We start from the raw sequence: 12,061 nt of genomic DNA on the forward strand, positions 1-12,061 counted from the left end.
CTCTGCTCGGCGGGGAGCCTGCTTCCTCCTCTCTCTCTCTGCCTGCTTCTCTGCCTACTTGTGATCTCTGTCTGTCAAATAAATAAATAAAATCTTTAAAAAAAAAAAATCATAACCTTTTTAAACATCCCATGAACCTTTCCCTCTTTTCTCAGCACCGATGAGTGCTGACTACATACTTCCATGTAATTTCAAGGTAAATTTCGCACTACATTTAGGGGTAGATGTAATGAGTTAGAAGTATTGATAGTTATTGCATGGCTTGGTGCAGCCGTGGTGGTACCCAGAAGTGCGTCTGTTATTTGGAAATGAGCTAGAAATAAGAGCTTTGGCATATAAATAGTGAATCCAAATATAGTAAAAGTTAAAGCTGGTATACGTTCTGCAGAGCCTTTTACCTGATGTCTGCTTCTGCTTAAAAAGAGTTGATTTTTTTGGTTAGATAGAATCCTGAAACATAATCTGGTCACATCATCCAAAATTCAGAACCAGCCATTATATAAATGTACAAATTTTAGTTTAACAAAAAGTTAGTGTTCTTCTGGTCAGAATCCTACATGTTTGTCAGTAAGATACATGGCAGTTTTTCTTGTCTCAGTGGTGTGCATGTATCTTAACTTTCGTTTTCTTCTTTAACCACATTGCATTGATAAAACAGTTTTCTTTATGCTAATGCACATGGTTGATTATTCAATTCAGAAGTGTTGATTGAGCTCTGCTCTATGTCCTTTGCAAAAAGATAGCAGCACATGGTATAGTAAAAAGAGCAGTGGGTTAAGAGTTGAAAGAGTTAGGTTCTAGCTCCTATCCTATTACTATGTGGCATTATGCCAGACATTTGAGCTCTTTGGACTTCAACTTTCTTATCTGTAAACTAGCAGTGCTGGCCCTAATTACCCTAGAAGGTAGTTTTCAAAATTAAGTGCCATCAGCAAAGGAAACAGTCAACAAAACAAAAAGGCAACCTATGGAATGGGAGAAGATATTTGCAAATGACAGTACAGACAAAAGTTGATATCCAGGATCTATAAAGAACTCCTCAAACTCAACACACACAAAACAGATAATCATATCAAAAAATGGGCAGAAGATATGAACAGACACTTCTCCAGTGAAGACATACAAATGGCTATCAGACACATGAAAAAATGCTCATCATCACTAGCCATCAGGGAGATTCAAATCAAAACCACATTGAGATATCACCTTACACCAGTTAGAATGGCCAAAATTAGCAAGACAGGAAACAACATGTGTTGGAGAGGATGTGGAGAAAGGGGAACCCTCTTACACAGTTGGTGGGAATGCAAAGTTGGTGCAGCCACTTTGGAGAACAGTGTGGAGATTCCTCAAGAAATTAAAAATAGAGCTTCCCTATGACCCTACAATTGCATTACTGGGTATTTACCCCAAGGATACAGATGTAGTGAAAAGAAGAGCCATCTGTACCCCAATGTTTATAGCAGCAATGGCCACGGTCGCCAAACAGTGGAAAGAACCAAGATGCCCTTCAACGGACAAATGGATAAGGAAGATGTGGTCCATATACACGATGGAGTATTATGCCTCCATCAGAAAGGATGAATAACCAACTTTTATAGCAACATGGATGGGACTGGAAGAGATTATGCTGAGTGAAATAAGTCAAGCAGAGAGAGTCAAGTATCATATGGTTTCACTTATTTGTGGAGCATAACAAATAACATGGAGGACATGGAGAGATGGAGAGGAGAAGGGAGTTGAGGGAAATTGGAAGGGGAGATGAACCATGAGAGACTATGGACTCTGAAAAACAACCTGAGGGTTTTGAAGGGGCGGTGGGTAGGAGGTTGGGGAACCAGGTGGTGGGTAATAGGGAGGGCACGTATTGCATGGAGCACTGGGTGTGGTGCAAAAACAATGAATACTGTTACACTGAAAATAAATTAAAAAAAAAAAATTAAGTGCCATAATATAGTGCCAAATATTATGAATACTGCCAAGCACATAGAAATATAAAATGCATATTAATTTTATTTTTGGAAAACTCAATCTCAATTAGTAGGCAGATGACATTCAAATAGTACCTTTTTTAAAAAGCAAGGTTAGGAACATAGATGTGAGGTTTTTTTTTTTGTTTTTTTTTTTTTTTTTTTTTTTTTTAAAGATTTTACTTATTTATTTGACAGAGAGAGATCACAAGTAGGCAGAGAGGCAGACAGAGAGAGTGAGAGGGAAGCAGGCTCACCGCTGAGCAGAGAGCCCGATGTGGGACTCGATCCCAGGACCCTGAGATCATGACCTGAGCCGAAGGCAGCAGCTTAAACCACTGAGCCACCCAGGCGCCCCGATGTGAGGTTTTTTTAGTGGACCCTAAGTTCTGATCCTTTCTTTCCACATGGTGATACTTTTCTGGGGTCAGTGATGTACTGTTACATAGGCTATAGAACTAGGAAGACTTTGAGTAATAGCCAGTGATGTGCCTTGCTTGGCTTCTCTTGGGAATACTGGGTCCTTGCCAGGATGGCATCCACACCCCACCCCCCAGTTCAGAGTTGGAGTGCTGTTGCCCTCCTCGGAGTTATTCCCAACAGTACCCAATCAGGCATTCTCACTCTCCTCAGAAATGCATTCTTTCTCAGGGCCTCTGCACTTTTTCTTCATGTTACCCAAAGCTACACAGTCAAAACCTTTGAGCTTACTCTCAAACCCCAGCCCTTCTCTACTCCTTCTTTTACCCCCGCCTCACCTCTTGAGTGTAGGTATTAGCACTTACTGCCTCCCACATCCTACCTTGAATCTTTTTTTTTGAATATTTGTTTTAGGATTAAGGTGTTTTTTTTTTTTTTAAAGTAGAATTTAAAATTAAATACTTCTTAAGGTGATTTATTCAGTTCTTATTAACATGGGGAATTTAATTATTTTTCACTGTCTTTTAATCAGGAGTAAGAACGTTTGTCCCTAAGCCTGTTGCCACTACTTTGCAGTACATTGGTGGAGCGGCGGCCATCCTGGGCCTGGTGGCCATGGCTTCTGATGTGGAAGGGCTGTACGCAGCAGTCAAGGCCCTGGTTTGTGTGGTCAAGAGTAACCCACTAGCCAGCAAAGAAATGGAAAGAATCAAGGGCTACCAGGTTTGTAACCGTAAAGCTTCACCTTTGCTTTTCTTTGTGTTCAAAAGAAAAAAAAAAAAAAAAGACTCCTCTAATTTTCGTTATTACTCATATTTTTTCACTCTGGAAGAATTCATCCAAGTAAACTTTAAAGGTCACAAGTTTTTAGTAAAAGTAATGTATTTCAAGTGAGATTTTGAATTGTTTATTTTGGCTCAAACTTTTTGTCTTATCTCATCAAATCTGCCTTCTTACACTTTTGAATTAGGCTTGCGTATTTCAGTTACTCAGTTATTTCAGATATATTTGCTAGTTTGGAGTTCCTTTTCTCTCTGGAAATAGGAGTGAAATGAAATAGGGTCATATTGCCAGCTACTCTAGAGGTTGCCAAATCCGTGATAGACCCAGAGTTCTCCTCGCTTTCCTGGTCTTCCGCCTCCACACCCAGTCATCTTTTACCACCCAGCCCCCTTCACTTACCTAGGAGATGTGAGAGCCACTTTGTAATACATGTGCCGTTGCTAGTTCTGAAAACTCATGTGGGATTAAAAATATCCACAACCTACTAGGTTTAGCCAGAAAGTTATTTGTCAGAAGAGAAACACAAGTATTTGGAGGAAGCTTAAATCCTGTTAGTGTAGATGAAGTATAAATGCCTTCTCTTACTATAGCCGGTAGTTCATTGATAGTGAGTAAATTATTTACTGTACTGTTTTCTGTAGATTTATTCACACTATTTTGCTAAGTGTTTTATTTTGCAAAACTTTCAAAATGATTATTACGGCATTGCTTACCAAATTTCGTGAAAATACACAAACCCTTTAAATGTTCCAACATTGTGAGAATGACTCAATTCTATAACTATTTCAGAGAATATCATTCAACCTTTTAAAATTGTAATTATGAAGACTATGGTGCAAAAAAAATCTTTGTAATAAAATGTTATGTGAGGAAAAAGTAAAAAATTATATGCACATGATGGCAACAAATTAAATACATGTGAATTGAAAGAGTTTATGTACAATATATTTTAATGATAGAGTGATGGGATTACCCTGCTTTTCAGATTTTCTCTAATGTTATATTGTCATAAGAAAAATTTAGAAATCAGCTTAGAAGCCTCAGGAATTGCTTTGCACAGAGGTGTGTGTGTGTGTGTGTGTGTGTGTGTGTGAGAGTCATAAGATTAATCAATGGGCATGTGGTATTGCTTTCTTTCAGTTGCTGGCAATGCTGCTTAAGAAGAAACGTTCCCTCCTTAACAGCCACATTCTCCATCTAACATTTTCCTTGGTGGGAACTGTTGATAGTGGGCATGAGACCTCCATTATTCCAAATTCAACTGCTTTCCAGGATCTACTTTGTGATTTTGAAGTATGTATATGAACACTGACTGGTAATATACAGTCAATGAATCCATTTCTTATTCTGTATGTTGATAGAGTTAACTGTTAAACAGTTTTTGTCTCTAGGATGTGTTTAATTTTTTACTTTTACGATGCTCCTATTAATGTCATTAGTAAAGTACAAAATACAAGGTAGTGAGGGTGTTTCTTCTCTCCAAGGATAGTCCAGTTTACAAGTAGTGTAGAAGTGAAATGCTGTAAGGCATTTACCTAACTAGAGCTACTTTGCTGCTTCCTCTGGCTTTATGAGAGGCAAACCTATTTTAATCAGATATTTCTAATACAAGTTTTTCCTCCATAAATATGAGCTATTACACCTGAAATTTCGATTAATAGTAGCTGCATAATAAACTAGCATTTATTTTGTCTAAATAATAAGGTACCACTTAATCTCACATATCTCTTTTCCCTTTAACTTCCCATTCACTGTACTGTGCATATTCAATATGCATATATATAGTGTACACACACATACATACACACAATGCTTTATATCTGTATGTATCTTCCCGGTGGGGCTGTAGGCGTCATGTATGCAGAGACCATGTCTTTCTATCACTACCGCCCACACTGGTATCTAGAACTAAATGTTTGCTGGCTGTAATGTCTAGGCCACAACTCTTCTTCCTCATAACTACTGTAAGCTCTGTCTTTGAGTTATCTTAAATCCCTGATTAACAGGCTGTGTGCTCTATTTTCCTGAAGCTGTATTTGAAAGCATATTAGCAGCATGGCCCATACTCAGTCTTCAGTACCCACAGCTCAGGAGCAAATGCTGCAGTATCTCCCACCGGTTTTTTTTTGTTTGTTTGTTTGTTTTTTAAGATTTTATTTATTTATTTGAGAGAGAGCATGAGCAGGGGGAGGGGGAGAGGGAGAGGAAGAAGCAGGCTCCCCACTGAGCAAGGAGCCCAATATGGGACTTGATCCCAGGACCCTGGGATCATGACCTGAGTCAAAGGCAGACGCTCAACAACCGAGCCACCCAGGCACCCCAGTGTCCCTCTCTTTTTGCAGCTCCTGACTCTCTTGCTAGCAGTGTCCTGTGTTTCTCACTACTTCCCCCTTAATTTTCTGGCTCTGAAATTTTCATTATTTTTACATAAAAGTGTCCTATTTCTTTATCTTTTTTTTATTATGTTCTTCCCTTTAGGTTCTTACCCCATCCCATAGCCTCATTTCTACAAAGTTGAGCCCCAAATCTGATCTCTAGCTTGACATCTGAATTCTACACTTAGTGCTGATCTCTTGTTCAACATTTCCGTTTTTATGTCCCAGCAACACCTAAACTCAACTCAACATTCTTCCCCAAATTAGTTCTTCCTTCTAACTCTGTTTCTATTAATAACACCACCATTTCCCTAGTCACCAAGGCTTGAAATTGAAAAATCAGCTTTCTTCTTCTTCCCTGTTTATAAACAGTCTGAAATTAAGTCCTCTAGACTGTACTTCCATATTTCCTGTAGTTGACCTTCTGGTGTCTACTTTTACAACTTAGCCGAAGCCCTAATCATCTTCTTTTACCAAGTAGGATAATTATCACTTTATTCCCCCTTTCCTCAACCTATCCATAGATCTTTTGAACTCATTCTTTCTAAGGCATAATCATATTATTCAAAACTTCCAGTATAAACTTCCACAATAAAGTATTCATTTCTTAATCTGATATTCAGAGTTGTAATTTTGAATATTTACAAATATTGTAGATATTTGTAAATATATTTTTATTTACAAATGTGTCTGGATGGCTCAGTTGGTTAAGCATCTGCCTTCGCTTCAGGGTACTGGGATCAAGCCCCATCTTGGGCTTCCTGCTCAACCAGGAGCCTGTTTTTCTCTCTCTCCCTCTGCTGCTCCCCCCTGCTTGTTTTCTCTCTCTCTGTATCTGTCAAATAAATAAAAATCTTTTAAAAAATTGGGCTATACAAACCTCTCATTCTTTTAGAAAATACCTATTAAGCATCTTTGAGCCAGGCATTGTGTTAGGTGCTAATGATGTGAAAATAAGAGAGTCCTTGCCTCAAGGCATTTAATCTATTAGAAAAGAAGAGCAGATAAATAGACCATTAAAAACTTGTGAAAGCACAGAGATAAAGGTATGCAGAATTATGGGAGTACTAAGTAGACCTACTTAATCAAGCCTGGCTTTGTTTTCATCTGGAAACAGGTATGTTTAAATCAGGAGTGATCATTAGTTTCAAGAATCTGATTAAAATCTAATATGCAAACATCAGAAATTCAGTTGCTGGACACATTTTGGCTTCATTTTAAATTACCTTGCTCACTTTATGGTATTATATAGTATCCCTAATTACTGCAAACCATAATAGTCCATAAATAATTCAACCTTATTTTTAAAATAGTATTTCACAGATATAAGTAAGATAATGGTAATAGAATTATAGGTTTTTTCTTTTTAGTGGTCGTTTGAGAATTTATAGTTATAACAATTCAGTCTGTCTTCAGAATACATTATACCACTTTACCCATAGTGTAAAAACCTTGCAAAGATATACTGCGATTTCTCCCATCCTGTCCTTCATGCTATTTTTGTCCAACATTTTATTTCTATATGTTTATGATCTCCACAGTACTTTTCTATATTATATTTGCTTAAATAGTAAGTTATCTTTGAAAGACAATTTTTAAAAATTCTTTTATACTTAACCACATATATAACATGCTGTTTTTATTCCTTTATGTAGATCCAGATTGCCATCTTCTCTTATTCTTCTAATCTGAAGAACTTTCTGTGACATTTTCATAGTGCCTGTTAGCCTTAAATTCTCCCATCCAAAAAAGTCTTTATTTTTTTCTCTTTTCAAGGGTATTTTTGCATAGAATAGAATTCTAGTTGACTTTTTAAAAATTCTTTTTATGCCTTAAAGATGTCAGTCATCCCATTGTCTTTTCTGTGTTTCTTCTGCTTGGGGTTTGTTGACTTTTCTAGATCTGTGAGTTGCATTTTTATCAAATTAGAAAAATTTTAGCCATTATTTCTATAGCTCTTCTTCCTGGTAGTCTCCCCAACCTTTTCTGTACTCCAATTACATGTGTCTTAGGTTCCTTGGTATTTTCCCACAAGTCACTGATGCTATTATTTCTTTTTAGTTCTTTTCTCATACTTGATTTTGAGTAATTTCCACTGTTGTGTCTTCAGGCTCACTGAATTATTTTCTGCAGTGTCCAATCTACTGTTAGTCCCATCCTGTGTAATTTTCATTTTAAATATTTTACTTCTCCTCTGTAGACATTCATTTTGGATCTCCAGTTACTTTCTATTTCTCCTCCTCATGTTCATATTTTTGGTTATACTCTTTAGCATATGGAACATTTTTTAAAGATTGATTGATTGATTTTAGACTGCATGAGTGGGAGGAGAGAAAGAGGGAGAGAATCCTCAAGCTGACTCCCTACTGAGTGTGGAGCCTAGTGTAGGGCTTGATCCCAGGACCCTGAGACCATGACCTGAGCCAAAATCAGTGGTCTGCCACCTAACCAACTAAGCCACCCAGGCACCCCTGGAGCATTTTTTTTTTTTTTTTAATTTTATTTGTTTATTTGGCAGAGAGATCACAAGTAGGCAGAGAGGCAGGCAGAGGGGGGAGGGGGAAGCAGGCTCCCTGCTGAGCAGAGAGCCCTATGCAGCGCTCCATCCCAGGACCCCTGAGATCATGACCTGGGCCAAAGGCAGAGGTTTAACCCACTGAGCCACCCAGGTGCCCCTGGAGTACATTTTTAATAGAGTTTTGAAAGTCCTCATGATTCTATCATTTTCTGTCATTTCTGAGCTACATATAATAATTGATTTTTCACCTTCTTATGGATCATATTTTTCTTTTTCTTTGCATGCTTGGTAATTTTTGATCATATGCTAAATTTTACACTGTTAAGTGCTAGATTTTGTCATATTCTTTTACAAAAGTATTGAACTTTGCTCTGGTATTGTAGTTATCTTTTTGAGGCACACTTGTAAGATTTGGTAGGGTGGACCTAGAGTAACCTTTAGTCTAGCACAAATTTAGCCCCACTACTTAGATATTTCACTTCTAGGGCCTCTGCCTAACTCCCCAGGCGTTAAGAAATCTACATGGTCTTTGGTGGGTGTGCAAACTAGTCTCAGACCTTTGTATGTTCCAAGAATTATTTGGTGTACTCTTCTGCAGTGATTGATTCCAATTTTGGACCCCACATGAGATTCTATTCACTCAGTCTTTGTCCTCAGGAAGCAGCATTCTTTATTCATTCTATTTCATATGCTCTGTTAAGTATTCAGTAATGATATTCAGTCCTTAATTTCCAAATAAGTTTTCTATACATTTTCCCTTTCCAGTTGTTTACTCTAGGAGGGTAATTTCCATAACAATATTCTTTTATAAACAGAACCAGAAGTCTTATATACAAGCAATTTTTTAGGGCTTCACCCTATATTATATTCAGTTAATTATATAGTGTTGGGATTAATGTAGAGCATGAAATCAGCCATAATACCTGGCTTGATAAAATGTAACACGGAGGCTGCTGGGGGTGAGGGAAGGTTTCAGAGAAGGGCGTAGGCCTGTGGAATGCCGCGGCCTGTGTGACTACTCTGCCATTGGAATGCCACGGGGAGTTGCCTTCCCTGAAGCTTTCTTTTAGTTCCTTTAATCCCATGTTACTAATTCTTGTTGAATTTGAATGCAGCTTTAGTTGTTAGTTCTGGAAATTTTTACCCATTTTAGTTTTTTAGGATTTTAAAGATATCAAAAACCTGTATTTCTCCTCAGTCCTTTATGTGAACTTCCTTGAAGATGAATCTCATTCTGTAAGAGAATAAGAACAATTTCAAATGATGAAAACCCAGAAATAGACATTGTTAATGATCTGATATGAGAATTCTTTATGATGCCATTGATAATATAGGTGAAATAAGTTCTGTGTGCTATACTTATGTTCGTTAGCTAGTCATTTGGGGTATCTTTTTACCCTAAACATACCACTGTTCTTTATTTTTATTGTAGGTTTGGCTCCATGCACCATATGAACTTCATCTTTCCTTATTTGAACACTTCATTGAACTGCTCACTGAGTCCAGGTATTAGTTAATATCGATGTAGTTAATTGTTCAGTTATAGAAGAGATGATAGCACAGCCTTTATAAACTTTTCTTTTTCTTATAGTGAAGCTTCAAAGAATGCCAAATTAATGAGGGAATTTCAGCTAATCCCCAAATTGCTACTGACTCTTCGAGATATGTCTTTATCCCAACCTACCATTGCTGCTATTAGTAATGTGCTGAGCTTCTTACTACAAGGTTTTCCCAACAGCAATGATCTGCTCAGGTAGTGAACACTACTGTTATGTGTCTGTTTATTCACTAAAAGTACGAATGAGACGAAAGTGCATGAGACAAATGTAACTGATTCTTATGCCTGTGTAATACCTGTAATGTCAATATTCAGAATATTTGTAAGGCACAAAAAATATGCAAGTCTCAGGGTCTTGTCTTTATACAGCAAAACCAGTTCTTGCCAGTGATGAATAAGAGAATATGTAGGACTGAGCCCAACAAGATTTTTGTCCTAGACATAAAAGTGTTCAGTACAGGAATTCTTGGTTCATCTTGCCCCAGCCCTGCTACTTCTGAAGTGCATGTGCCCAAGTATGCATGTGCACACATACACATACCCCCTATTGTGGGCATACCATCTCTTTTGTGTATTTATTCTTGATCACCCAAACAGATGGTGATGTTTTATTTTTGTATATTCAACCTTTTATATGATTGATTATTTTGCTGCTAATGAGAAATGACTGAAGACATATTTGTGGATGGTCTGTAGAATAATTTTAATATCTACTAGTAATTCCCATTTTAACTGGAAATGGAAGCAGAACGCTCCTTAACCAAAGATTTTTTCCAAGTAGAGAATTGGTTAAATTTAGTTTGACCACTTTTCATGCCATTTTCCCGATATCCAGGTGAAATCACTCCTACTGATTAGAATATTCCCACTAGACTAATCTCTAATCTGTGTAGCATGTAAATCACTCAGTTTTATATTCATTTACTCCGAAGATATTTTTGTAACATGGCAACAGATTTAGAACTGGAGTTTAAAAATTCTTGTTATTTAACAATTTTGTTTAAATCTTATTCTGGAAATATAATGATCACTTTCCTAAAATTACCACTGAAAGCTATCAAATTTTTGGTTTTATCTACTTTATCAATTAAGAAACTAAAACCCAGAGAGGGTAAGCTACTTGCCTCAGGTAATAAGATTAAAAACAGAGTCAAAACGCAAGTTCTTCATTACTACGCTACAGTGGATCTGTACAGAAAAATGTTAGGACATTTTGATTTGGATCATACTGTTTGATTCTTAAAAATACATTAAAGGACTCATATTTCTGAAGAAATATTTTGCCCTATGTTTTAAAAGACTGTAACATATAACGTTAATTGCAGTGATCCTAGAGGATGTAAAACGAATACAATCATCTAAAGGTGTATAAAAAATTAGTTAAAACAAGAAGTAGTATTTTTTCATTTCTTTGTGTTTTGTTTCTTTATATTTTTGTTTGTTTGTTTTGGGGAAAGAGAAACCTAAAATCTGTAACTTTTTTCTTGTATTTAAAGGTTTGGCCAGTTTATTTCTTCTACTTTACCAACATTTGCAGTTTGTGAGAAATTTGTAGTTATGGAAATAAACAATGAAGAGAAGCTTGATACTGGTAAGTCAAGTCTTCAACTCGGAAACTAATTTCTACGCCCTGTTTTCTGGCACAATTTAGAATTATATGTGATTTTATTATATTACTTTTCTTCTTACATTACTTTTCATGGTCTATTCATAGATGTATTTATCATAAGTCAAGCCTATAAAGTATACAGAAACACAGAATTAACTATCTAATTTAATAGATTATTAATTTTACTTAAAAAACTAAAATCTTTCCTGGAGGTGGGTAGAGATGGGTGAAGTAAAGGGGATTAAGAGTAGACTTACCGTGATGAACACTGAGAAAGTGTGTAGAATTGTTGAATCATTGTACACCTGAAACCAATAAAATACTGGATGTTAATTTTATGTAAATTTGAAAACAAAAAGCCTCTTAAAGCAGTAAAAATAGAGAAGTCACAGGGCTGAAAGATACAGTGTAGGGAATATAGTTAGTGGTATTATAATAGTGTATATAGTGACAGATGTAGCTATACATGTGGTTGAACATAGCATAACATGTAGTTGTAAAATCACTGTGTAAAAAACTTAAAAATGGGAAAACATTAAATGTTTTCTATCATAGAGGATTCATAGCAGGTTTCCTTTAAAGTAACAAACTATTCTGTGTGATTTTTGAACATTGATTAATTTTTAAAAATACATCTCTTCAGAAACAGTTGCTATTATGAATTAAATGTATGTAACTTACTTTCATTTTCCTGTTAAATATTTAGTGGTCATTTAGAGAAAAAGCATTTTACTAGAATCATTTTATGTAAGTATAAAATAAAAATAGTTTCACAATTTGTGAGATACTGGGCCCATAACAACCACTTTTTTTTAAATTATTTGAGAG

General features: G+C 36.3%; 1 protein-coding gene across 4 annotated transcripts in view; it reads left to right on the plus strand.

Moving 5' to 3' along the window:
* The window catches only part of WDFY3 (WD repeat and FYVE domain containing 3), a 238,448-nt gene that overhangs the window by 139,318 nt on the left and 87,069 nt on the right, over positions 1-12,061 (plus strand). For all 4 annotated transcript variants that reach the window (XM_045989611.1, XM_045989613.1, XM_045989612.1 and 1 more), the window contains 5 exons: positions 2,923-3,113; positions 4,314-4,466; positions 9,499-9,572; positions 9,658-9,819; positions 11,121-11,215. In XM_045989611.1, coding sequence (XP_045845567.1) covers positions 2,923-3,113; positions 4,314-4,466; positions 9,499-9,572; positions 9,658-9,819; positions 11,121-11,215 — 675 coding nt within the window. The remainder of the gene's footprint in view (positions 1-2,922; positions 3,114-4,313; positions 4,467-9,498; positions 9,573-9,657; positions 9,820-11,120; positions 11,216-12,061) is intronic.

Source organism: Meles meles, chromosome 2 (assembly GCF_922984935.1).
Source record: "Meles meles chromosome 2, mMelMel3.1 paternal haplotype, whole genome shotgun sequence".
Lineage (NCBI taxonomy): Eukaryota > Metazoa > Chordata > Mammalia > Carnivora > Mustelidae > Meles > Meles meles.